The 27,815-nt window shown below is 44.6% G+C and overlaps 1 protein-coding gene across 1 annotated transcript in view; it reads left to right on the top strand.

Moving 5' to 3' along the window:
- Positions 1-27,815, top strand: part of TCERG1 (transcription elongation regulator 1) — a 2,274,660-nt gene that overhangs the window by 152,231 nt on the left and 2,094,614 nt on the right. The window contains exon 3 of the mRNA XM_044069876.1: positions 7,534-7,779. Within this exon, the coding sequence (XP_043925811.1) occupies positions 7,534-7,779 (246 nt within the window). The remainder of the gene's footprint in view (positions 1-7,533; positions 7,780-27,815) is intronic.

The following is a 27,815-nucleotide window of genomic DNA, read 5'->3' as shown; positions in this document are numbered from 1 at the left end:
CGGAGTTAATACATTTTCGTCTGTGGAGCCAACTTTATTCTGAAACTTTCACTTCCCCTCTCAACTCAAAGTGCAAGTACTTTGCCCTCATTGCCTTGTTTTGCTCTCGACAAGTCTGGTTTCCCTTCCTGTGGCCTTATCTAGTACATTCTCCCTATTTAGTGGATCCATCTCCAGATCTTTTGTGTCATCCATTAGGGATAACTTGATCCAGTCATTTGTTCCCTCAAGTTAACTGCATGGTTTCTCCACTTCAAGTGATGCCTAGACAGTCCAGGCTTTCATTCCTGTTATGACACATCCTCTCAGAAAGATTCTACTAGAAATATTTGTAAGAGCAAAGGGAAAATATTTTCCCTTTGGGCTCTCCAAAGACAACTAAATCCCTTTTCAGCACCTGTTACAGCTATCTTTGATTTTCTTGTCTCCTTTTTCAGTAGCGGAGCTAGTTATTTTGCAGTGAAGGTCCAACTTGCAGCTATCTCTAATTTTGAACAGTAGAAAACATTCTTTTTTTACTTCAAGACTATGTAAATCATTTCTGAAAGTTACCTTCTTGATATGACCACTTATTAAGGATCATAATCCTACTCCTCCATGGGATTTAACAATATTTCTTCAAGTTGTGACTTGGTCTACATTTGAGCCATCTAGTTTTTGTCTTATAAATCCTTTTTTCTGGTTGCAGTCACATTGGTCGGCCAGGTTTCAGAATTGCAGGCTCTTTTCCCAGCCACCATATCTAATGTTTCACAAGGACAGGTATCCCTCAGTACTAATCCTTTTCTAACTAAGGTGGCTTTAGAAGTAACTATAAGTGAGTCTGTCAACCTTCCTGTTTTCTTTCTAAAATTTTCCACCAAAGGAGAGTGCATGCTGTACCTGTTGGATGTTCGTAGGCAGCTTAGATTCTAAAGATTTCAGAAAATCAGACCAGCTGTTTTGTTTCGTTTTCTAAAGCTAAATTGGACAAGTTGGTCTCAAAGGTAACTTTGGCAAGATGGTTCACTGATTGCATTTCATTTGTTTATATAAAGAAAAGATTGGCCTTATTTGAACCTCCTAAGATTCATTCAGATGGAGGTCATTCCAGAGGGAGGTTGGCATAATGGTTAAGATGTTTGCCTTACAGACACAAGGTGCAGGGTTTGATTCTTACATGGGTTAATTGGCTAGGCTTAAAATGACCCACATGGGCAGTTAGCCTAGTACTATTCTGAGCATATGACCTTATTCCATCAGATCTTTAGACATGTCCTCCGCTTTCTGGTTCAGGGCTTCCATAGATCATTTTTATGCAGCTACAACTTGTTCTGATACACACATCTTTATTGTTCATTACAAATTGGATATTTTGTCTAGGGATAGAGCAGACTTTGGCTCTGCCGTACTTTGGAATATCCTTTCTTGAGGACCACCCTGGGGTTTCACTAGGTGGGGTCTTGGTCCCATCCATTGAGGAATGGATGAAAAAGACGACAACAGCTGCAAAAGTTATGTACTCACCATAACAATGCATCTGTGTTCTCTGTTTTTCTTTCCTCAGCCTCCCACCCTCCAACCCCCATCCTACTTGGAAGATTTACATTCAGACTCCTAGTATGTTGTGATGAGTGTTGTCCTTGCCTTTCGGTTGAGCTCCACATTTTCTTCCTTGCCTTCTAATCTGCTTGGAATCTGATTTGTAATTAGACTGTCTTCATACTGACTTTTTGTCGTGGTGCGGGATTATAGGCTAAATAGAGGGCAAACTTGATCTGAGGTAATCTGGCCTAAAGACGGGATTATGAGTAAGGGGAGGAGCTCAAGCTGTGGAGCCAAAGTCTATGGAAGTGGCTGAAGTTTTGTCCAAGACCCCCATAGGTCAAGGGAGAATGAAAAGAGATCACAGGTGCATTGATGTTCACCGTGCATACAGCTGCAGTAATCACAGATGGGTTTTCTGCCGTCAGGCGGGTCCTCGGTCGGCCGAATTCCAAAGTCTAGGTCCGGCGTCGGTTGTTGTCGCTTTCTTTCCTGACGTCAGTGAGGCAGGGGTATATAAGACACAGCCGACGCCATTTTCTTCAGTCTTTTTTGCCGCGCGGTGCCCGAAGCAGAAGCAGTTCGCAAGTGCCGGTCGGTCAGCTCCTGAATTTACGATAAATTGGAAACCGAAGTCTTCTTTAAAGCTAAGTACCCCGTTGGTGAAATTTTTCTTGCCTCAGACCGATGTCAGAAAAAGTTAACAATTGTATTTCTTGTGGGAAGCAAATACCGCATAAGGATTTCCATTCCCTCTGCATACCTTGTTTAGGCCCAGACCACGACGTCTCGGGCTGTCGCTTTTGCGCTACTTTCAATAAACGCACTATTAAGCGTCGGGCGGAGTTCGCCCAACACTATTTTGGTACAGCCTTTGATTATAAAATGTCGTCGGAGACTCCGACTACCGTTTTGTCCAAAAAACGCAAGGACAAGGACCGACACGCGAGGTCCGCGGTCTCCACCGACACCACGCCAAAACCGGCTACACGTGGTCCAGTTCTCAGCGAGACGCCTATGCAGTCCCTGACTACCGATGACACTTCTTTGGCGGTGTCTTCTGTAACCGAGACCACAGGTACCTCGGCCCATGCCCAGACTACAACCACCGAAGCCACTGTGAGCGTTGAGCCTCCTAATGTGGACAGGTCCACTTCCACCCATGGTGTCTTTAGACTCTCATCTTCCTTTTGCATTAAGGCCTTTACTAAGTCCAAATCAGCCAGGCATCCCAAGAGGCCTGTTGCATAGGGCCCATCTCCAGGCCCCATGCCTAAAAAGCAGATGCTTAAAATGGCTGAGGATTTAATTACTCTTATCAGGGGTTCCCAACCCCCTCCAGACAAGAGACCCAGAGTGGAGGAAGATTCTCCCTCTTCTGATCAGGGCTCCATTTTTTCAGAACATTCTGATATAGAGGAACACTCTTACTCCCCTTTTGAAGATTCTGATGCAGAGCAGTCCATTCCTTCTGTATCTCCTCCAGAGGATTTTTCTTTTGGGGAAACCTTGCACACCTTGAGGGAACACTTCCATTGGGAAGGCCAAGACTTTTCTGATTCCAAGAAAAGACTTGGGGAATTTCTCTTGTTACCTCAACACAGACCTCTGGCGATACCTCCTGTCTTGGACATACTTGATGATGTTTATTCGGAGGCTTGCCTTAATCCGGATTCCCTGCCTCCTGCCCCAGTCAAGCCTGATAGGTACTACAGAGTTCCTAACTCTCACCAATTTCTTTACAAAAGCCATAATGCTGACCCTGAAACCATTTCTCAAGGCCCCAAGGGAATGAAGGCCTCTACTGCTAAGAATCCACTACCTTCCGAAAGAGAGTCAAGATCCTTAGAAAGGTGGGGGAAAAAGGTATATACCTCGGCCACCCTAGCCATGAGGGCCTTAAATTGTCAGTTGCATATGCTTAAATATCAGCAGTTTCTCTTATCACAATTAAATAAAATGTCTCAACCTGAACAACCAGATTTGAAGGAGTTGCAGGATATGATGCATAGTGCAGAACAAGTGGGTAAACACACTTTACAGTGTGGCTATGATGCCCTAAAGGCCTCAAGTAGAGCTGCTGTTACAGGATCAGTCATTCGTAGACATGCCTGGCTTAGGGAACAAATCTTGCCTGATCATGTGAAAGCTAAACTACTAGATGCTCCTTTACAAAAGGATGTGCTATTTGGTACTAATGCTGAGGAGATACTACGGAAAATGGAAGAAAAAGCCAAATCTATGCAAACTGTCAAAACTTTTCTACAGGTTCAACCACCACGTTTTAGCAGAAATTGGCCCTTTCCAGCCACGGACAAGCCCCAAAGAGGTAGATACAGGCGCACAAGGGGCAGAGGCCAATCACAAGGATCATATAGAGGCAGGCAATGGCAAACTCCAGCACCAAGAGGTGGCGAAGACAGTGCACAACAATACAGGAAACAAACCCAATGACTTCCTCCTTTCCATGCCAAGCAAGTCTCAGCTGGCAGCACCCTTGGGAGGAAAGCTGGCATTATTTACAAGAAATTGGCATATTGTCACAACAGACAAATGGATCCTGGACGTTATAAACAGAGGCTACAGATTTCATTTTCACACACTTCCAAAAATGAGAGGCATGCCAAACCTGCCACACAATCAAAGGGCAGAGGCACAACTACAAATTTCAAAGCTCATAGACGTGAAAGCTATTCAAGAGGTACCTACTCACGAACAAGGTCAAGGTTTTTATTCCAGGCTATTTCTGGTACCAAGGAAAAGAACCGACTGGAGACCCATTTTGGATTTATCCATCCTAAACACATTCTTACTGCACCAAAATTCAAGATGCTCACATTACAGCAGCTTCTTCCCATGCTGGGCAAGGAGTTTTGGCTGGTAACATCGGACCTCAAGGAGGCATACCTGCATGTCCCAATCAGACAAAGCTGCAGAAGATACCTCAGATTTCTTGCAGGTTCAATCCACTATCAATTCTCTGCATTGCCCTTTGGCTTATCTACTGCGCCCAGAGTATTCACGAAATGCCTGGCATCAGTAATTGCCTACTGCAGACTTCAAGGGATACACATTTACCCTTATTTGGACGACTGCCTGATCCAAGCGGAGAGCAAGCACATACTTCTGGAACATCTGGCTTATGTAACACAGTTACTGAATTCTCTGGGATACACAGTCAACAAAGAGAAATCCAGGCTAACACCATCTCAGAAAATAACTTTCCTGGGTGCCAACTTGGACACAAACACCCAGATGGCCTATCTTACGCCAGAAAAACAGGGGCAACTAACTCAGTACTTCAAAATACTAGCAAATTGTACCAGGCTTACTGCAAGGAAAATCCTGCAGGCTCTGGGCTTCATGGCATCTTGCATTCTTTTAATCCCATGTGCAAAGTTGCATATGAAGAAACTTCAGTGGTACCTAAAAAAACTATGGTCTCAACACAGCCACAGTTTGGAAACAATAATACCAATAATTCCATGTTTGCAAAAGGAATTTCTATGGTGAGCCCAAGCATGTCAAACAAACACAGGTCTCCCATTCTGCAAGCCTCATGCAAATCGTCATCACAACAGACGCCGCAGATTACGCCTGGGGGGCACACATGACAGACAGGTGCATTCAGGGCAAATGGTCCCAAAAGGAAAAGCACCTTCACATCAATCAAAAAGAAATGCTAGCAGTGATAAATGCAATTACAGCTTTCAAGGACCTCCTGCATCCAGGACAATTATTGATAAGAACAGACAACACCACAGTAATGTGGTACATAAACAAACAAGGAGGAACACATTCATACCCCCTGTGCAGACTAGCCATGACACTTTGGAACTTGGCTCTGGAATGGCAAATCGAACTTCAAGCACAGTACTTGCCAGGTTTGGAAAACACGCTGGCAGACAATCTAAGCAGAAATATGACAGATCCACACGAATGGAAGTTGCATCCTCAAGTGTTTACAAAGATAATCCAAGCGTGGGGAAGGCCAGACATAGATCTCTTCGCCTCCCACAGGAATCATCAAATGGAAAAGTTCTGTTCAAGGACCTTTCATCCAAAGGCCTGGAGAGTGGACGCCCTTTCATTCAGTTGGGCAGCATGGACAGTTTACGCTTTCCCACCTCTGCCTCTTCTGCCCAAGGTGCTCTTGAAAGCAAGAGCAGACAGACCGAAGATGATACTGATTGCTCCAGACTGGCCAAGACAACACTGGTACCCACTCCTGAGGAGCCTAACGTATACTCCTCCCTGGTCCCTACCTCTAATGCCTCTTCTACTGACTCAGCACAGCTACAAAACTCTTCACAGTCAGCTGAAAACACTCAATCTCGCTGCATGGAAAATTCCTTAACACCACAACAGACCCTACTCACCAAAGAGGTGCAGGATGTCATTTTGGAGGCCAGAAGGCCATCTACTAGAAAGGCTTACTCCGCAAAATGGAAACGGTTTTGCTCTTGGAATGAGAAAAAAGGCCAGGATCCTAGAAAACTGAATTTGCCTCGAGTATTACAGTATCTAGCTGAGCTGCTGAACAGTGGACTTTCATTTTCCTCCATAAAAATCCATGCCTCAGCCATTTCTGCAGAATTCAACACTGATCCACCCTTATTCTCTCACCCACTCTTAAGACAGTTCCTCAGAGGGGCTAAGAATATAAGACAACCAAGGAAACAACCAGTGCCAGCCTGGGATCTTAATTACATTCTAGAAAAAATAACATTGCCTCCCTTTGAACCAGCTGCCTCAACAGATTTACAATATTTGTCCTGGAAAACAGCTTTCCTTCTGGCCATTACCTCAGCTCGTAGGGTTTCGGAACTACAAGCCCTCGTGGCTGTGCAGCCCTTTCTCATCTTCCATCAGGACAGTGTTTCCCTTCGAACCAACCTGTCATTTATGCCTAAAGTGGTATCCAGGGTAGCTTTAAATCAAGCCATACACTTACCTACCTTTTACCCCAATCCTCAAAACAAAGGGGAAAGGCTGCTACACTCCTTAGACATCCATAGACAGCTACGCTATTATTTGGACAGAACAAAGCCTTTCAGGAAATCAGAACAACTTTTTGTGTCCTATGCTGTAGGAGCTCAAGGGAAACCAGTTACCAAACAGACAATTTCAAAATGGATAGGCCACTGCATACGGTTTTGTTACTCCTATCATGGAAAATCTGTCCCTACAGGCATCAGATCCCACTCCACCAGGGCCACAGCTACCTCTACAGCCTTCCTCAGAGGAGTTCCTACCAAAGATATTTTGGAGGCAGCCACTTGGAGTTCTGTGCATACCTTCACAAAACACTACCCACCTGCCTTTATATTCCAAAACTAGAGCAGGCTTTGCCACTGCTGTGTTGCAGGGCATTCTGGCTCATCCCAGTTCCACCTAGTGCCTACCACCCTGTGCGTAGCTTTGGGATTCTACCCATCTGTGATTACTGCAGCTGTATGCACGATGAACATAGTACAGTTTTGTACCTACCATAAATGTAGATGTTAGAGTGTTAATACAGCTGCAGTACAGGTTTCCCTCCCTCCTTCCCCTCTTGGTAAAGGCCTAGGGCCTAACCCTCTTCATACAACCTGTTTGGGTTATCCTTCTATGGTATATTTGTTTGCAACTACTGATTTTTTATTATATTGCATTGCATGTATATAAATATAATTTATGTATTGCCTTCCTTCTGGGGGCACCTGACATCTGGGGCAAGAAAGACTGAAGAAAATGGCGTCGGCTGTGTCTTGTATACCCCTGCCTCACTGACGTCAGGAAAGAAAGCGACAACAACCGACGCCAGACCTAGACTTTGGAATTCGGCCGACCGAGGACCCGCCTGACGGCAGAAAACCCATCTGTGATTACTGCAGCTGTATTAGCACTCTAACATCTACATTTATGGTAGGTACAAAACTGTACTTTATGGTGAGTACATAACTTACTTTTTCATAGTATGTCATCCTGGATGGTAACCTATTTTTTTTCCCATCTCTTTACTGTCAGCCTCTTCAGCTCAAGATCATCCGACCCAGAATTCGGTTGTCTCGACATCTCCTACAATAGTAAGTGTATCTACAGCAACACCTGTTTCTGCACCGGTGCAAATTATTTCCCAGCCACTTCCTCAGGTTATGCCTCCTACAGTTCCACATGTTGTTCCACAGCCAGCAGCTGCGATCCCAGCTTTTCCTCCAGTAATGGTCCCTCCTTTCCGGGTGCCACTTCCTGGCATGCCTATTCCAATACCAGGTATGTTGTCAAGCTTGTATTCATGAACATCTGTTGCTTAGTATGCATTTGTTTTAAAATACCTCTGTGCCAGATTGCATATTCTTTCTTAAAAAGGAATAATGCTATTAAAACAAAAAGTTGGATTTTTTTATATGTTTTTAGTCACTTATTTCAGCCAGAGAATGATTGAAAGTGATTGGTGAATCATGTTTTCTTTTTGCTTCAGGTTATCCAAATGTGTGTGTGACAAGACAGGCATTACATGCTTTAGCATGAGCTAGGTTTTAAAGTCTGAAATGTTTGGACTGTTCAGGACTATAAAAGTTAAAAAGAAAGGACTATTTCTGTTCTTTTACTTTTGACAGTACCTTTTGTAGTGTGTGAGACATGCTGCTGAGCTGAGGACAATCCTTGTATATGTTACTAACGCAACCAGTCATCCCAGCTTATTTTTCTTCCTGGCACCTGTATTGTAAAATTAATCATACAGATGAGGTTACAGTAGATAATTTTAATGAGGATCCTGATACAGAGGCAGTATCACTTCCATCTTTCAACATTTCTGATGGAGACTGGTCATGCATTAAAACCATTTAGCCTCATCTGAAAGTCTTTAAATGTTGATTTGTGAGTGTACTAGTCCTGACTTCTGAAGAAACACACTTAGTTATTTAAAACCATTCTGTGTTCCTTAACCTTGGTAAAGTATGAGCATAAGGAATGCAGGAAAGTGTAAAAGGCCTTGCCTTTCTTTTTTAGCTTTTTCATTGTAGGTACCCATTAAATGGTAGAAGTGTTGACAGAAGCTTTCTGGTGTTCTTCACAGTAATGTTGCTGTGATGTGAGATGCATGGCTAGGCTTAAAAAGGCCCTTGTGGTCATTAGCCTAGTAAACACCTATGAACCTATTAAAGGTTGAAAGCAGTTATTGCACTGTTTTGTTTTCTTGTAAACTGTTTTTGCTCAATTCTCTTAATGGATGGCTGCAACAAGATGTAGAAATGTTCCTCGTACACAGGTGGCATCTCGCTGCTTCCACTTTCACCAACCAGAGCGGTCATCTTCTCCTCTAAGATTATGCTACTTTCCAACTATTCTGAATTTTGAGAACATAGCCATTCAAGCTGCAATGGGCTGTTTTGTTTCCTTTTGCAGTTCTGACATGGAAATAGATAGCCATAGTTCTTTATCTTCAGGCCTTGTTGAAAGTTTTTAAAACATGTTAGTTTGTTTTTATTTTCTTGGCAGTCTTATTACTAGCTAGTATGGTAGTTCTCTCATGGTAGTTGTTACAGCTGTACCAAATGGCAGTGATGGTTTGTATCACTCAGCAGTTTCACTGTACCATGCTTTTCTCTTTTGACTAAGGCCACTTGTTCTTTTTATATGAACAGTCTCTTGCTGTGTGTTCTGTATAATGTTGCAGAAGTAGATGTTAGAGCAGTGGAGTCCAGCACTGCTATCTGGTGGCAGTGTTAGTTTAGAGTTGCTGCTTTGGTGATATTATCAAGTAGATCTTATACCTTTCTGTACTATCCTTTTTCTGGCCCTCACTTGTGAAAGAAGTCCTTGAGTACTTTAAAACCCTGAACCATTTGGGTGAATTGTTCTGCCATGTATACTGTTTTTTTTTTCCAGAGTATAGCTGAGGCAGTGTCTGTTGTTTTTCGCTTGGCACAAACCTGTGCTGGAAGATCCTCTTCGTTGCATTTGGAGGATTTTTGAGATGCGGGCTATTTCAGTTTTACCACCTTTTGTCTCTTACTGTGAGAGAGCATGACATTTGTAATAAGTCCAGGTTTTAGGCTCTGGGTGACTGTGAAAGCAAACTTAAACCATAATACTATCTGATTCATTGTGCTTCCCTATGGCAGTAATAACAATATGGGTTTTTCTTAGTCACAGTCTGAGATTTTTAGTCGTCCTGACGGGGGCTGATGGATGCCCTGTACACCTGACTTCTAGATGTAATGGTCATCGGCCAGCACCATTTTACAGCTCTTTCTTGACATTGGAACCAGAAGCATCCACATTCATAGACTGTGTCAGCCTGTCCAAAGACCAGTGTTCATCAAAAAGATAAGTGCCTTGTTTGGTGGTGGGGGTGTCATTCAGAAAGTCCAACCAACTCAGCCTGTGCAAACAATAAATTGAGAACCTGTCAGCAAACAGACCATTTCAAATTGGATTTCTAGCTGTATTGCTTTTTGCTAACAGCGTCGTGGAAAATACTCCTGAATTAGTCTGATGTTATTCTACCAGAGCTGCAGCTGCTACTAATGCTTTCCTGAGGACCAGAGAAATTTTAGAGGATGTTACTTGGTCCCCTGTCCACACCTTTACCAAATATTATAGCCTTCCTGTATTCTCCAGAACCAGTGGTGGCTTTGCTTCTGTGGTCTTGCAGGGCATCCTAACCTCTGCCAAAATTACTTTCCAAACTCCCACTTTCACCTTTGGGAATCTTTCTGTATTATTACTGCAACAGTTCCAACCTTTTATTATATTTTATTGTTTGCTCTATTAGGAGTACAAGGACCAATAGTTGATTGTAGAAAACTGACTCCTCATCAGGGCTTTCGTACCTTTTGATGTCCTCCTATTCATATGACATCCATATGTCATGACTACAGCAGCATATGAAGTTTGCCTCTGGTGAACTCTCACACGTCTGGCTGTTATACAAAAGTTAAATGCTACCGCTAGGGTACTCGTGACTTCCCGCTAGGGTACTCGTGACGTCTTGCGCCTCTCTCGGACATCAGTCGTAAACAGACTGGTATAAAGCAGATGTCAGCACGCACCTCTTCAGAACTTTACTGCCACCTAAGTGACTGCCATCTCCGGTCGATGCATTGCCAGTAGAAGCGTTTCTTCATCCAGCTTCAAATAATTACCCCTTAGGAGTTACCTGTTACTTGCTACTGTTTTGGGTTACATGTCAGGTAGGAAGGGCAAATTCCACATAAGGATTCTCATGAGCTCTGTCTGTTCTGCCTAGGCCATGAACTTGACCATACCACCTGTAGTATTTGTCAGCCCTTTGTCCCCAAGACCCTCAAAAGCCATCTCGCAGCCTTAAAATATTACCTTGAAAATCAGTCTCTCAGACGTCTAGCTTCCAGTATGGACCTGATGTTGGAGCCCTCTGATGAGCCCCCTCCCACCGGTCAAGAAGGGCAAAAAGAGTAGGCCCGAACAGACTGCTGCAACCTCCAGTCTAGCCGTTGCTCTCGAGGCCAGTGAAGGCCGGAGTCCGAGCCGGAGTCCTCGGAACTTCCTTCGGCAGAAGGCCTGGAGGAAATCTCCCCTTTGCCCGAGGTCACATCCCGGAGGGAATCTCAGATGTCCGATTCCGTCGCCGAGTGAGAATCAGGGCTCATATCAGAGGGTCCGCGTGGCATCTCCCAAATCGCAGTACTTGAGGACATAGTCTCTGGAGTGCCGGTCAGCATCTGGTCCTCCAACCCTCCAACGCATATATTCTTTGTGTTTCACTGTTGCAGTCATCACATTTGGGTTATCCCTGCCAGGGTAGCCCTCGGCTGGCCCGAAAACCAGAGGCTTAGTATTTCTGCGTCGGTTGCTGTCGCTTCAGGACTGACATCAGGTCGTCACTATTATAAGGCAGTACATCGGTCTTTCTTGCCGTGGAGCCTGAAGCAGAAGCAGTTCGCACAAGTGCCGGTCGGCCCCTACCAGAGTTTCATCTACCGAACTGAAGTTAGTCTTCTAAAGCTAAATACCCCGTTGGAGATCCTTTTTTCTTGCACTAACCGATGTCAGAAAAAGTTAATAATTGTCTCGCCTTTAGAAAGCAAATACCACACAGAGACTTGCATTCTTACTGCGTCACTTGTTTAGGCCCAGACCACGATGTCCCCCGTTGACGCTTCTGTGCCGTCATCTTACACTTATTGTAGCTAGATATTTTTGCATACATTCGTCGAATTCCAATATGGCTTTGGTAAGCCATCCGACAGTAGATCTTTCAAAAAAACCTAAAGATAAAGACAGAGACAAGACCGCACAGCTCCAAACCTACCGGCGATGCTTCTGTTAAGCTAGTCGTCAGTTCTCCGGTCCTCGGTGAGGCTCTTTCGCAGCCCCTAATGCCCACTATTGTGGATTCACATGCCGCTACCGAGACCCTTTCGGAGTCCGGGTATGCCACAAAACACTTCAACTAAGGATCCAGCAGTCATCTCTACCTTGGATGGGTCCAGAGCCCGTTGAGCAGGCACCGGCTTCCGAGGAAGTCCTTAGCACTACCGATTCTCAACACAAACTGACGTCTTTTGAAAACTACTGAGTTTCTTAGGCCCAGGGTACAAACCACACCCAAGAAACTGACAACCTAATCTGAGGCACCTGCTTCCTTTTCTCAGTCTCAAAGGCTTAAAATGGTGGAAGACCTTATTATGCTGATCAGGGGAAGCCAAGCTACCCCTTCCAAAAGGAAGAGAGATCTGTCCCCTGTAGTTTTGTCCGGACAGGAGTCAGATGACTCTGATGCATCTGAATATGAAGGCATGCAACCCCTCTCTACTTATGAGGATTCCATCCCTTCAGCCTCTCCCACCAGAGGATTTTTCCTTTGCGGAAACCCTTCATACTTTAACGGAGCATTTCCAATGGGAGAGTCAGGAACTACCCTCAGTCTAAAAAGAGACTCGGGGAATTCTTAGGTTTTCCACAGTACAGACCCTTGGCCCATCCCCCCAGTCCTGGATGTTGTGGAGGATGTTTTCCTGGAATCCATCTTGACTCCTGACACCCTCCCTCCTGCACCCAGAAAACCAGACAGTTACTATAGAGTCCCTGACTCTCTGATTTCTTTTTAAAAATCCTACTGCTGACCCTGAGGTGATTTCTCAAGGGCCTAAAGGGATTAAAGCAATCTTTGCTAAGAATAACACCTCCTCAAATAGGGATTTCCGCGCACTAGACAGATGAGGTAAAAAAGTATACACCTCTGCTACTCTTGATGTCAGGGCAGTAAAGTGTCAAATCCATATGCCAAAATTTCAGCAACATACCCTGGAACTCCTCAAACAAAAAAATGCCTTCCTTTCCTGCTTGTGCAGAATCTAAAGAGTTAATGCATTCTGCAAGTCAAGTCACTAAACACACCTTGCAGTGCGGTTTTGATGCCCTAGAAGCTTCTTGCAGGGCAGCAGTCAAATGATCTGTCATTAGATGGCATGCATGGCGTAAGGAACACCACTTGCCAGACCATGTCAAATCTAAATTGTTGGATGCCCCCTTGCATAAAGGCAACTTATTTGGCACGAAGGCAGAAGAGGTCTTCAAAAAGATGGAAGAAAAAGCAAAATCTATGCAGACAGTTAAGGATTTCTTACAGGTGCAGCCATCCAGGTTCAGCAGGCATTGTCCCACCAAGCGCTGGTCCTTTCCTGCTCCCACTAAGGCAGTCCAGCCCAGGCCTCGGGGAGCCAGACCCCCACAGACAGCAGCCACAGGGAATGCAGAGATTTAAGCAGTGGACTACATCCACTTCAAAACCAGGGAGTTCTAAGCCACCCCCTTATGGTAAGAACTCACAATGACTCTCCTCCCCCACTCCCTCCCTCTGCCCACCTTCACTTACCCCTAGGAGGAAAACTCTCTTTCCACACAAGCACCTGGGCCACCATTACCAGTGACCGCTGGGTTCTCAACATAGTGTCTCAGAGATACAGATTTTTATTCCACACTTCCAACCCCAAAAGGGTTCCCAGGTCTACCTCCCAAACCAGTGGGTAGAGGCTCAAAAGCAAATTCTTTCCCTACTTTCTATGAGGGCAGTAGAGTACTTTCCTGCAGAACAGATAGACCAAGGTTTCTACAGCAGACTTTTTCTGGTGCCCAGAAAAGAGGGCACCTGGCACTCCATCCTATATCTATCCATTCTAAACACCTTCCTGGTGATGGCAAAATTCAAAATGCTCACCCTCCACCAGCTGCTATCCATGCTTTCCAAGGAAGCTTGGCTAGCCACCCTAGATCTTAGAGGCCTACCTTCACATTCCTGCCAGGGAATCATGCAGGAAACCTCTCCGTTTCAGGGCAGAATCTCAACACTTTCAGTTCTCTGCGTTTCCCTTTGGTTTATCTACTGCTCCTAGAGTTTTCACAAAATGTTTGACTTCGGCCATTGCCTTTTGCAGACAAAGTAATATCCAGATTTAACCATACTTATACGACTGCCTTATTCAGGCAGACAGCCAGGAAAAGCTGCTCAAGCACCTGGCCTTTGTAAAGACCCTACTTAATCTTCCTAGGGTACACAATCAACTAAAAAAACTCAAAAGGTGCCCACCCAAGGGATTGTCTTCCTGGGACCAAGCCTGGACACAGCATCCCAAATGGCATTCCTTACACCAGAAAAACAAATTTTCCTGACAGCCTATTTCTCTCAACTAGCCACCAGACCCCAGTTATCTGCAAGGAAGATCCTGCAAGCTCTGGGGTTCATGGCATCTTGCATACTACTTATTACATATGCCAGACTGCACATGAGGAAACGTCAGTGGTACCTAAAAAGCCTTTGGTGTCAACACACTCAAGACCTGGGGTCTCTTATACCTATAATTCCGTGCCTCAGAAAAGATTTTCTTTGGTGGGCAACAGCATGCTCCCACAAGAAGGCACTACCTTTCTCATCACCACAGACGCATCAGACTATACTTGTGGTGCACACCTGGACGGCAGGTTAATACAGGGCCAATGGGGCCCGCAGCAAATCCATTTGCACATCAACCAAAAAGAGATGATGGCAGTCCAACACACCTTGATAGCTTTCAGGCCCCTTCTCTCCCCAGGGGCTCTCCTGATCAAAACAGACAACACCACTATGATGTGGTATATCAACAAGCAGGGAGGGACACACTCCTAGCCTCTATGCAGGCTGGCCATGACTCTTTGGCACACAACCTGTGCCATGCAGCTGCAACTGTTAGCACAATTCCTACCAGGTTCTCTCAACTCTCTGGCAGGCCAGTTAAGCAGTAATCTTCTGGACCCACACAAGTGGTAGCTCAACAGAAGAACCTTCACCCTAACTCAGAAATGGGGCATCCCGGAGGTCGACCTCTTTGCCCTCCCACACCATCCATCAGCTCAGCAAATTCTGCACCAAGGAGCATCACTGCATGGCTTGGAAAGTGGATGCCCTGTCCTTCCCCTGGGTCAGTCTATCGGTCTGTGCCTTTCCTACACTACCTCTCACCCCGGGGGTACTGCTCAAAAGAAAGGAAGAAAAAAGGACAATTCTGATATCTCCAGACTGGCCTTGCCAGCACTGGTACCTTTTGCTTGTGCAGCCTGTACTCACTGCCACCTTGGCATCATCCTCAGATTCCAAACCTCCTGACCCAGAGGGAAGGGGAATTCATGCATCCCCAATTGCAGGCACTCAGTTTGGCATCTTGGCTTATTCCCTAACCCCGGATCAATCTGCCAACCTCAGTAAACAGGTTCTAGATGTTATACGTGAGGCCAGACACCCTAGCCCTAGAAAGTCTTATGCTGACAAATGGAAAAGGTTATTTTATTTATTTTTTTTATTTATTTTACATTTGTTGACCGGGCTATTCCAACTGTGAATACATGTCCATTTTCAGTAGAGGTCTGGGGAGATGAGCTCCAAATTAAACAGGACAGGAGCATTTCTCCCCGGGCCTCAGCTGAAAATTGGCTTCGTTCCAAGTCGGACTTTCCTGGTTAACAAATAATTAAAAAAAAAAAAAAAATTTCAATACATTATTCATGAAGATTTTCATCAAAACTTAATTTTACAGAAGGTGAGTACAGAGTTAAACACAGCAATACAGTACTATTTACATGGGTAAAGGGTATGATATTCAACAAAAAGTATGTTAGGAAAGAAAGTACAGATTGAAATTAAGTATTCAGGTTGTCTTAAAAATATAACTTTAAAAAACAAGAGAGTTTGGATGTATACACTTAAACAAATATTATACTCATAGTAAAACGATAGTTGGTCTATATACAAGGTGGAAGACTTTTGCTCACAGCAGAATGAATGTACAAAGAAAATGGTCAGTGATATTTCCCTGGGAGTAGGATACTAAAAAGGGAGTAAGGGAAGGATTTTACTATTTCCACATTATGGGTTTTGGGTGAGCGGTATACAGTAATGTTGTACTGGGGGGTGTTAGTCAGGGTTAGTACATGGGCATAGCCATTGTGTTTTTAGGAGGATTTTTGAAGAGTGGTAATGATGACAGAGATGCAAGTTTGCTGGGAAGCCTGATGTGTTTCGTGTTTCACTGTTGCAGTCATTACATTTGGGTAATCTGCTGGCAGGTTGCCCTCAGTCGACCTGAATATCAAAGTTTTGGGTCCTGCGTCGGTTGCTGTCTCCACTTCCATGACATCAGGGGTATAAAACATGCAGCCGACACCATTTTCTTTAGTCTTTCTTGCCGCGCAGTGCCCGAAGCAGAAGCAGTTTGCAAGTACCGGTCGGCTGACTCCTGAAATTTTCGCATTTGAGTTTCAGAACTGAAGTCTTCAATTAAAGCTAAGTACCACGTTGGGGAAACTTTTTTTCTTGCTCCTTACCGATGTCAGTAAAAGTTAATAATTGCATTACTTGTGGGAAACAAATACCTCATAAGGATTTTCATTTGTATTGTATTCCTTGCCTAGGCCCAGATCATAACGTGCCTTGCTGTCGGTTTTGTGCTAGATTTTAACCAACGCAGTATTAAGCGTCTATATATCTTTGCTTCAAAACATTTTGGAAACAGATTTAATTACCCTGAAATGTCATCTGATAGCAATCCGACTACCGGAGTTCACAAAAAACGCAAAGAAAAGGACAGAACGTCAAGGTCCAAAACCGATGACTAAGCTTCTCCTAAGCCGATCGCCGGTACTCAGTGAGGTGCCTTCGCAGCCCCTGATACCTGCTACTTTCAAGTCGCAGGCCTCTACCCGAGACCCATGTGGAGTCCGGCATGCCGTGAGATTCTCAGAGTATTGTACCCGCGGATGTCTCTCCCTCCCTCACCACAACAAGGGACAGCTATTCACTTTATCCACAGCCAGGCAAACACTAACAGATGCATCAGATTTTGCCTGGGGGGCCCACATGGCAGGGAAATGTATTCAGGGCACATGGCCCCCAAGCCAAAGGCATCTACACATCAATCAAAAAGAGATGCTAGCTGTACAAAATGCCCTGACAGCCTTCAAGGACCTACTTCATCCAGGACAGCTGCTGTTAAAGACGGACAACACCACAGTCATGTGGTACATAAACAAGCAGGGGGGCACACATTCCTACCCCCCTCTGCAGACAAGCCATGATTTTGTGGAACACAGCATTGACTTACCAAGTACACCTGCAAGCACAATTCCTGCCAGGAAAAACAAATGCTATGGCAGACGAACTAAGCAGAAACCTCATGGACCATCACGAGTGGAAACTAGATCCACAAATCTTCAGCATAACAAGGAAATGGGGACACCCAGACATAGATCTTTTTTCCTCCCCTCACAACTGCCAACTTCAGACATTCTGCACAAGGACTCATCACAAACAAGCATGGAAAGTGGATGCCCTGTCATTCAGCTGGAACAACCTTACAGTATATGCCTTTCCTCCACTGCCTCTCCTCTCCAAGGTGCTCAAAAAGGTCAGACAAGAGAAGCCACAAATGATACTGATTGCCCCGGATTGGCCACGCCAACACTGGTACCCAATCCTAAGGAGCTTGTCCCAAGGCCCAGCCTGGACATTGCCTCAAATTCCTCATTTACTGACCCAACAAAACAATCAGATCCTGCACAGCCAACTAGAAACTCTAAATCTAGCTGCATGGAGGATACTGTAACCATTCAGAATACACCTCGCTCTAAAGCGGTTATGGATGTCATTTTGGAGGCCAGGAGGCCCAGCACCAGAAAATCTTATGCAGAAAAATGGAAGAGATTCTGTGCTTGGAACCAGGCACAAGGACTTGACACGCTTGTTCCAAATATTCCTCAGATTTTACAATATCTAACTGAGATGCTGGACAAAGGCCTGTCCTTCTCATCAATTAAGATCCATGCCTCTGCCATTTCAGCTCATTACAATACAGACCCACCTATTTTTTCATATCCATTGCTTAAGCAGTTCCTCAGTGGGGCCAAAAACATAAGACCTCCAAGGAGAGCACCAGTAACTGCATGGGACCTCAATTTTGTCTTGGAAAAACTCACAATGCCTCCTTTTGAGTCAGCCAATACAGCTGACATAAAAATTTTTATGGAAAACAGCTCTGCTCTTAGCAATAACTTCAGCAAGAACAGTTTCGGAGTTACTGGCATTAATGGCTGTGGAACCTTTTATTATCTTCCATCCGGACAGGGTTTCTCTAAGGACAAACCCAACATTTATGCCTAAGGTAGTGTCCAGTGTGGCTCTTAACCAAACCATTCATTTGCCTACTTTTTTCCCAAACCCACAGAATAAAGGGGAGAGACTTCTGCATTCTTTGGACATACACAGACGGCTACACTTCTACTTGGACAAAACTAAAGCTTTCAGAAAGACTGAGCAACTTTGTGGCATATGTTGCAGGATCACAAGGAAAGGCTATTTCAAAGCAGACTATTTCAAAATGGATAGGACACTGCATTCGTTTCTGCTATTCACAACATGGCAAGTCAGTGCCTAAGAGCATTAGACCACATTCTGCCAGGGCAGCAGCCACCTCAGCAGCCTTCCCCAGAGGAGTACCAACCAAGGATATTTTGGAGGCTGCAACTTGGACTTCAGTGCACACTTTTACTAAGCACTACCACTTACCTCTTTACTCTAAATCCAGAGCAGGCTTTGCCACTGCAGTTCTGCAGGGCCTTATAGCCACTCCTAATTCTGTTTAGACGCAGCTGCCCAACCTCAGCTTTGGGATTCAACCCAAGTGTAATGACTGCAACAGTGAAACACGATGAACATATTACAGTTGTGTACCTACCATAAATGTAGATGTTCGAGTGTATTCATTGTTGCAGTCCAAATTAACCCACCCACCATCCCCCTTTCTTTGCCTGGGACGTATCCGTACTTCTCTCTCCTACAACCTATGTGGTGCATTTGCTTGTAGATGAAGGTATTGTTTATTTTAGTGCATGCTTTTATAAGCAATGTTTTTTAGCCTACTCTTTTGGGGGCACCTGACATCTGGGGCAAGAAAAACTGAGGAAAATGGCATTGGCTGCATCTTTTATACCCCTGGCGCACTGACGTCAGGGAAGAGGCGACAGCAAGCGACGCCGGACCAGGACTTTGGAATTCAGGCCTACAGCGGGTAGCCTGCCAGCAGGATAACCCAAGTGTAATGACTGCAGCAGTGAATACACTCGAACATCTACATTTATGGTAGGTACACAACTGTACTTTTCTTGATCCTTTAATTGCTTGGTAATGCTTCTTGTTTTATTTTTTTCTGAAGTTTTTCTAACCTGTAGTTTGGATTGATACCCTGTATGGCCATCAAATTCAAGTTTAGTCATATAAGCACTTAAAGTGGGTTATGCACCTTTTGAGAGGAAGTGTTCCAGTTTTTAGTCAAATAACATGGGAATTACCTTCATTGGTTTTATTAGTGTAGTATTTTTTCCAGCAGTACCTGCATTTCATTTGTAAAGTATACCACATTTTTGCCTGTTTTTAAATGTGTAGTTTGAGCTACTTTTAGTTTTTTTTTATTTTAGGCTTTATATTATATATATACAAAGTTTCAAAATTTCAAATCTCATATGTTCGACAATATATGAGCGAAGTTTGAAAAATCAAAAATATAATAAAAAATTTAAAAAAAAATGTTACTTCAACGCTCTAAGCAGGGAGCAAGCCCCCTGCACCCCCACGACCCCCGTTACTTAAGTACACCAACTCCGAGATCGCACTTCAGTGCAAAAAAGGGAAATTTTCCCATTCTACGCTGTACGGAGCCGTTGCTTTTCACCTAACTTTTTAAAGTTCGAGCATATGGTGTCGACCATATGACATTTGCACTTTAAAAAGTTTGAGTAATTAATAGAGACCCTTATTTTAGAGGTTGGTTAAACTGTTTTGAGTCACTAAATTTTTTTTCAGATGATTCTAATCCCCCCAGTTGCGCAGCAATGAAGATATTACTTTATCCAGATGTTTTATTATTTATTTTGCCAGTTTCACAGGTCTTTTTCCCCTATCCAATATTACTACATACAGATGTGCATGTCGAATGCAATTAAGTCATGAAGGTTTGTCCTGTGAACTGTCAAGTGACATCCCGTTGAGGTTAGTACTGGGTGAAACAAAGCGGCTGAAGCTGTTACCAGACAAAAAAAATGTTTTTTTGCCAGAGGGAGGAGGCAAGCCTCTGCACTCACCATCATGAACTCTTGCATCCCCTTACTAAAATATACTGGCTTCACAGTGCAACAACCATGGGAAAACAGAGAAGATAAAAAAAAACACTTTGAACACTGCTGGTATACTAATAGAAGCTGAGGTATTAGTGATTTTTCAGTGAGAAACCATAATCAGAGATGTCCTATTCCTGTGTTGCAGTATTCTTAGTGTGGGATTCCCTGCCTCAGGTGACCCGAACGTCGGCTCCAATACAAAAGCCTGGTTTCTGTAGGTGTGTGGGACGTCACACGTAGGGCCATAAACCAGGGACCTTAAAATGTGACGTCTGCATGCACAGACCTCCGAACTTTTCAGCCGCAGACTACCATCACATCGTGTGCTTCGCTCCTTCTCCGCAAGACTTCTTAACGCTAAGTACCCCGTTGGGGTTTTCTTTTTTAACCTCTAGCTAAAGCTTGATTTGTTGTTGTAATCCTTTAGCTGATGTCATGAAAAAAAGGCAAATACCATATCCCGTAAAGACACGCACGACCGCTGCATTTTTTTGCTTAGGCCAGGAGCACAATCACAATCCTTGCTCTATCTGCCAATCTTTCAATGTTCTTCGTGTTTCACTGTTGCAGTCATCACTTTTGGGTTATTTGCTTGCAGTAGCCCTCAGTCGGCCTGATTAACAAAGTCTTGGGTCCTGCGTCAGTTGCTGTCCATTCTTCCATGATGTCAGGTCGTCAGGGGTATTAAACATGCGGCCGACTCCATTACATCAGTCTTTCTTGCCGTGCAGTGCCCGAAGCAGAAGCAGTTCGCAAGTGCTGGTCGGCAGACTTCTGAAATTTTCATTCTCGAGTTTCAGAATTGAAGTCTTCAACTAAAGCTAAGTACCCCGTTGGGGAAACTTTTTCTTGCTCCTTAACGATGTCAGTAAAAGTTAATAATTGCATTACTTGTGGAAAGCAAATACCTCACAAAGAATTTCATTCGTACTGTATTCCTTGCCTAAGCCCTGACCATGATGTACCTTGCTGTCAGTTTTGTGCCTTATTTAATCAACATACTATCCATCGTTGGTATATTTTTGCCTCAAAATATTTTGGTTCTCTGTTCAGTTATCCAGAAGTGTCATCGGTAAGCCTTCCGACTACTGGTATTCCGAAAAAGCGCAAGGATAAAGATAGAGACAGGCCGCCGAGGTCCAAAACTGCCGACGACGCTTCTTCTAAGCTAGTCGCCCATTGGTTGGTACTCAGGCGCTTTCACAGCCCCTAATACCTTCTACTTCTGACTCGCAGGCCTCTACTGAGACCCATTCGGAGTCCGGTATGCCACGAGATGCTTTAGCTGTGGAACCTGCTGATGTCTCTACCTTGGATGGATCCGGAGCCGCTATACAGGCACTGGCTTCTGTGGGTGTATTCAGGCCTACAGACTTGCATATTAAACCAACGTCTCCTTCTTCTTCCTGGCCTAAACCCCGAGCCTTGTCTAGAAAACCGACACCCAGGCCGCATGTTCAGTCCTCTATGCCTAGAAAACAGATAAGAATGGCTGAAGATCTTATAACATTAATCAGGGGAAGCCAACTTCCCCCCTTCCAAGTGACCTAGGACTGAGTTTGTTTATGAATCTTCTGACCAGGACTCTGATTTTTCAGATTTGGATTTACCCTTAACTGCTTATGAGGATTCTGATGCAGAGGATTCTATTCCCTTTGCTTCCCCTCCATAGGATTTTTCCTTTCGGGAAACATTGCACACTCTTAGAGAGCATTTCCACTGGGAAAGCCAGGATTTTTCTGATTCGAAAAAGGGACTTAGGGATTTCTTACTTCGACCTCAGCATAGGCCTTTTAGCTATACTTCCTGTACTAGACATTGTTGATGATGCCTTCTCAGAATCTAGTTTAGCCCCTGATTTTTTTACCACCTGCTCCCAGAAAACCTGACCGATATTACAGGGTTCCTGATTCTCACAAGTTCCTTTTTAAAAATCCTATTGTGGGTCCAGAGGCTATTTCACAGGGACCCAAGGGCATTAAGGCTTCTACTGCTAAAAATCCTACCCCTTCTGATAGACTCCAGGGCAGAGAATTGATAGTGTTGAACCTGCAATGAAGCGGAGGTATTTTCTGCAATTTTGTCTGGTAGGGACATGCAGGTATGCCTCCTTGAGGTCCAACGTTACTAGCCAAGCCTTCTTGCCCAGCATGGGAAGAAGCTGCTGTAGTGTTAGCATCTTGAATTTTGGTACTTGCAGATAGGTGTTCAGAATTGAAAGATCCAGAATGGGTCTCCATGCTTTGTCCTTTCTTGGGACTAGAAAGTGTCTTGAGTAAAATCCTTGTCCTTGCTCCTGTGTAGGTACCTGTTGAATGGCTCTCATGTCCATGAGAGCTGTAATTTGTTTTTGTGCCTCTGCTCATTGATTTGGTGGCAGGTTTGGCATTCCTTTTAACCTTGGTAAGGTATGAAAGTGGAATCTGTATCCACAATGTCTAGAACCCATTTGTCTTTTGTGGTGATGTGCCAGTTGTCTGCAAAAAAATCCTTGACCGTCTCCACAGACTTTGCCTTATCCTCCATTTTCTTTAAAACCTCTTCTGCTTTGACACCAAATAATACATCCTGCTGTAAAGGTGCATCCAATAATTTTGCTTTAACATGATCATGAAGGGTTCGTTCTTTTAACCAAGCAAGTCTACGTATGACAGAGCCAGTAACAGCTGCTCTACAGGAAGCTTCCAATGAATCAAATCCACATTGTAAAGTAAGTTTGCCCACCTGTTCAGCTGCATGCAACAGATCCTGCATTTCCTTGAATTCAGACTGTTCAGTATGTGTGCTCATTTTTTGTTTTAATTGAGACATTAGGAATTGCTGATATTTCAGCATATGAAACTGACAATTTAATGCTCTCATAGCCAGAGTTGCTGAGGTGTATATTTTCTTTCCCCGTCTATCTAGGGCTCTGGAATCCCTTTCAGAGGGCACAGGATTTTTAGCCATAGAATCTTTAGCTCCATTTGGACCCTGGGAAATTGTTCCTGGGTCAGCCACAGGGCTTTTACAAAGGAATTTGTGTGAGTCATGTACTCTGTAGTATCGGTCTGGTTTGGCTGGAGCAGGAGGTAGAGAGTCTGGATTTAGACTAGACTCCAAGTAAACATCATCCACAATATCCAAAACTGGAGGGATAGCAAGAGGTCTGTGCTGGGGTAAGTAAAAGGAACTCGCGGAGCCTTTTCTTAGAATCAGAGTAGTCCTGGCCTTCCCAGTGGAAATGTTCCCTCATGGTATGTAAAGTTTCCCCAAAGGAGTAGTCTTCAGGGGGAGATGCTGAGGGAATAGAGTCTTCAGCATCAGAGTCTTCATAAGATGGAAAAGTGTAATCCTGTTCCTCAGAAGAATCTGAGGAAATTGAAACCTGGTCAGAGGAAGCATAATCCTCTTCTTGTCTTGGTCTTTTATCAGGAGGGGAATGGGAACCCCTGATTAGGGTAATCAAATCTTCAGCCATCTTAAGCATCTGTTTCTTAGGCAAGGGGCCTTGAACTGTAAACTGATGTACAGTCTTCTTTGGTTTTAAAGGAGTTTTAAGCTTAGCATAAGATTTAATGGTGAGTGTAGTCGGTCTGAAGACACCTTCTGCAACCGAAGGTGCATCGGACTGAGGCAAGAAAAGGTTCCCCAACGGGGTACTTAGCTTTATTGAAGACTTGGGACCGAAATTCGAATCGAAAATCTCAGGTGTCGGCCGACCAGCACTTGCGAACTGCTTCTGCTTCGGGCACCGCGCGGCAAGAAAGAATGGAGAAAATGGCGTCGGATGCCTCTTGTATACCCATGGCGCTCTGACGTCAGGGAAGACGCGACAGCAACCGACGCCAGACCAAGACTTTGGAACTCAGGCCGACTGCGGGACCACCTGACAGCAGGATAACCCAAGTGTGATGACTGCAGCAGGGTGAACATTCGAACATCTACATTTATGGTAGGTACAAAACTGTACTTTTCATATGCTAAGGTATCAGCAACATGTTATTGAACTGCTTAAACAGAAAATGATGTTAATTCCTGACTGTGTGGAAAATAAAGAATTACAGGATTTAATGCATTCTGCTGAACAAGTTGGAAAACGTACTTTGCAATGTGGTTTTGATTCATTAAAGGCCTCTTGCAGGGCTGCTGTTAGTGGGTCTGTGCTCAGAAGGCATTATTGGCTCAAGGAGCAATCTTTGCCTGATCATGTTGAAGCTAAATTGTGGGATGATCCTTTAAATCAGGACCGCCTGTTTAGCAACAAGGTTGAAGAAGTTCTTAAAAAGATGGAAGATAAAGGTAAATCTATGCAAACTGTTAGATTTTTTTTACAAGTTCAGCCTCCTAGATTTAGTAGGCACTGGCCCTCTAAGAACTGGTCCTTTCCAGCCCCTTCCAGGTCTTCTCAAGCCAAACCCAGACACAGCAAAAACCCCAGGTGCAAGTCCCAGGGGGGACACAACTAAGCAGTGGGGTCCTCCACTTCCAAATGTGGGAATAGTAAGACTTCCCCCTATGGTAAACAGTCTCAATGACTTTCTTTTAAAATGTCCAGGCACTTATCAACTGACTGCAACGAATTGGGAACTCATTACCCAGGACAAATGGGTTTTAAATTCTGTGTCCCAGGGATACAGATTTCACTTTCACATGTTGCCAACACCAAGCGGGTGGTCGGACTTAACCCCAAATCAGTGGGCCGAGGCCCAAAAACAAGTACTTTCTCTCTTAAGTATGGGGGCTATTCAACTGGTACCAGAAAAGGAAAAGGGCCAAGGTTTCTACTAGAGACTTTTCCTGGTACCCAGAAAAGACAGTTCATGACCTCCTATCCTGGACCTGTCTACTCTAAACACCTTTTTGGAGATTCCAAAATTCAAGATGCTGACTCAAGTACTTCCTATGCTAGGCAGAGATGCCTGGTTGACAACACTACATTTAAAAGAAGCATACCTACACATCCCAATGAGGGAATCTTGCAGAAGATAACTACACTTCAAAGCAGGCTACAAGCACTGTCAGTTCTCTGCACTGCCCTTTGGCTTATCTACTGCACCCAGGGTATTCACAAATTGCTTAGCTCCAGTTATTGCATTTTGCAGGCAAAGAAATATTCAAATATACCCATACCTGGACAATTGTCTAATTCAGGCAGAAAGCCAGGACATTTGTTTGAATCTGGCCTTTGTACAAAGGGTTTTAACTTGTCTGAGGTACACCATAAACGAAAAGAAATCACACCTGGTAGTCTGTCAACAAATTATATTCCTGGGAGCAAGCTTGAATACAACTTCACAGATGGCTTAACTCGCGCCAGAGAAACAAATTCATTTGACAAACTACTTCAAACAAGTGGCCACAAAAACCCTGCTATCTGCAAGACAAATACTGCAAGCCTTGGGGTTCATGGCCTCCTGTATCCTTCTAATTCCATATGCAAGACGGCATATGAGGAACCTACAGTGGTATCTAAAAAGCCTATGGTGTAAACATTCTGAAGACCTGGAAACAATGACTTTTATCATACCTTGCCTACGCCTAGAGTTCCTTTGGTGGGCCGAGGCCTGCCAGCAAAATACCCCCCCCTGCCGCCCAAACCCTAACAGATACATCAGACTATGCATGGGGGGGCTCACCCTGCAGGGAAGTGCATTCAGGGCAAATGGATCCCAAGTCAAATGCACCTGCGTATCAATCAAAAAGAAATGTTAGCTGTACAGAATGCTCTGACAGCCTTCATGGACTACATACTTCCAGAACAACTAATGGTAAAGACAGACAACACCATTGTTGTGTCGTACATAAACACGCAGGGAGGTGGGTACACATTCTTGCCCCCTCTGCAGACTAGCCATGGCATAGTGGAAAACAGCCTTGAGCTACCAAGTGCGCCTACAAGCTCAATTTCTGCCAGGAAAAGGAAATACACTGGCAGACGGACTAGGCATAAATCTCATGGACCCACACGAGTGGAAACTAGAACCACGGATTTTCAACATGTTGACAAGCAAATGGGGGAACCCAGATGTAGATCTATTTGCCTCCCCCCAGAACTACCATTTGGACAAGTTTTGCACAAGGACTCCCCACAAAGAAGCCTGGAAAGTGGATGCTCTGTCCTTCAGCTGGAAAAACCTATCAGTTTATGCCTTTCCTCCTCTGCTTTCCAAAGTACTACTAAAACTCAAACAGGACAAGTCGAGGACAATTTTAATTGCACCAGATTGGCCACGCCAGCATTGGTACCCCTTCTTGTGCAGTGTGTCACGCTTGGCTCCATGGCACCTGCCTCAGACTCCTTCCCTGATGTCCTTCAAGGATGCATCTGCAGTCCTTACAAATGGGTTGTCCTGTCGTCAGGCAGCCCTTTGGTCGGCCGGATTCCAAAGTCTGGGTCTGGCCTCGGCTGGTGTCGCACTTCACCCGACGTCATAGCTGCAGTTCTTCGGGTATAAAGGCATCAGCCGACGCCATTTTCCTCCGTCTTTCTTGCCGCGTGGCGCCCGAAGCAGAAGCTGTTCGCAAGTGCCGGTCGGTCAGAATTTGAGATTACTTCTACCAAATTCTACTTCTACCAAATTCTTCTACTACTACCGAAGACTTCTAAAAAGCTAAGTACCCCGTTGGGGACTCTTTCTTGCCTCAGCCGATGTCAGAAAAAGTGAATAACTGTTTAACTTGTGGGAAACAAATACCTCATAAAGATTTCCACTCTTACTGCTTACCTTGTTTAGGCCCAGACCACGACGTAGCAGCTTGTCTAGCCTGTGCTTCTTTTAACCGACGGACACTTAGACGTCGATCGGAATTTGCTGAGGAGTTTTTCGGCTCCGGTTTTGCTTACATTATGCCGTCGGATCCTCCGACTACGCAAATATCAAAAAAGCGCAAGGAAAAGGACCGACACTCGCGGTCTGCGGTTTCGGCCGAAACCGCGGTTAGGCCAACAGCGAGTGTGTCGGTTTCGGCTGAAACCGAGCAAGCGGTTCTTCCTTCAGCCGAAAACTTACCTCCTACCGAGGCCTCTTCCAACCTCGTGGAATCGGCTTCTGATTTACCTTCTGCTCAGGCAGTTTCTCAGGAATTATCTGACACTATCCCCTTGGATATCTCCTCCCCTGCACGTGGAGCTGCTAGGCCTCCTGCAGCCATGTCCATTAAGGCTTTTGCCAGGGCTAAAGCAGCTAAAACTACTAAATCTGTGCCTGCTAAGACCCCCTCTCACAGGCCTAGCTCTAGTTCACAAATGCTTAGTCTAGCAGAGGATCGCCTTTCTTTAATCCGGGGATCCCAATCTCACACAGACAGGGCCTCTCACCCACCTCCAGAGAAGAGGCCTAGAGCAGAGCCCCCTGAACCAGTTTCTACAGATGATTCCTCTGATGATTCAGATAATACTAACCCTCCAGAGGCTTCTTTCTCCCCTTATGAAGACTCCGATGCTGAAGAATCCATCCCTTCTGCCTCTCCGCCTGAGGAATTTTCCTTTGGGGAAACCTTGCATGCTATGAGGGAACAATTTCAGTGGCAGGGACAGGATTTCTCAGACTCTAGGAAGAGGCTTAGAACCTTTCTGCATTTACCACAACGTAGGCCTTTAGCCATTCCTCCAGTTCTCTCTGTTGTAGATGATGCATTTA

The sequence above is a fragment of the Protopterus annectens genome, chromosome 4.part0, assembly GCF_019279795.1.
Source record: "Protopterus annectens isolate FY-2018-M chromosome 4.part0, PAN1.0, whole genome shotgun sequence".
Taxonomy (NCBI): Eukaryota; Metazoa; Chordata; order Ceratodontiformes; family Protopteridae; genus Protopterus; species Protopterus annectens.
Note: the sequence above shows the minus strand (reverse complement) of the source record. Positions and strands in the feature narration are given on the sequence as shown.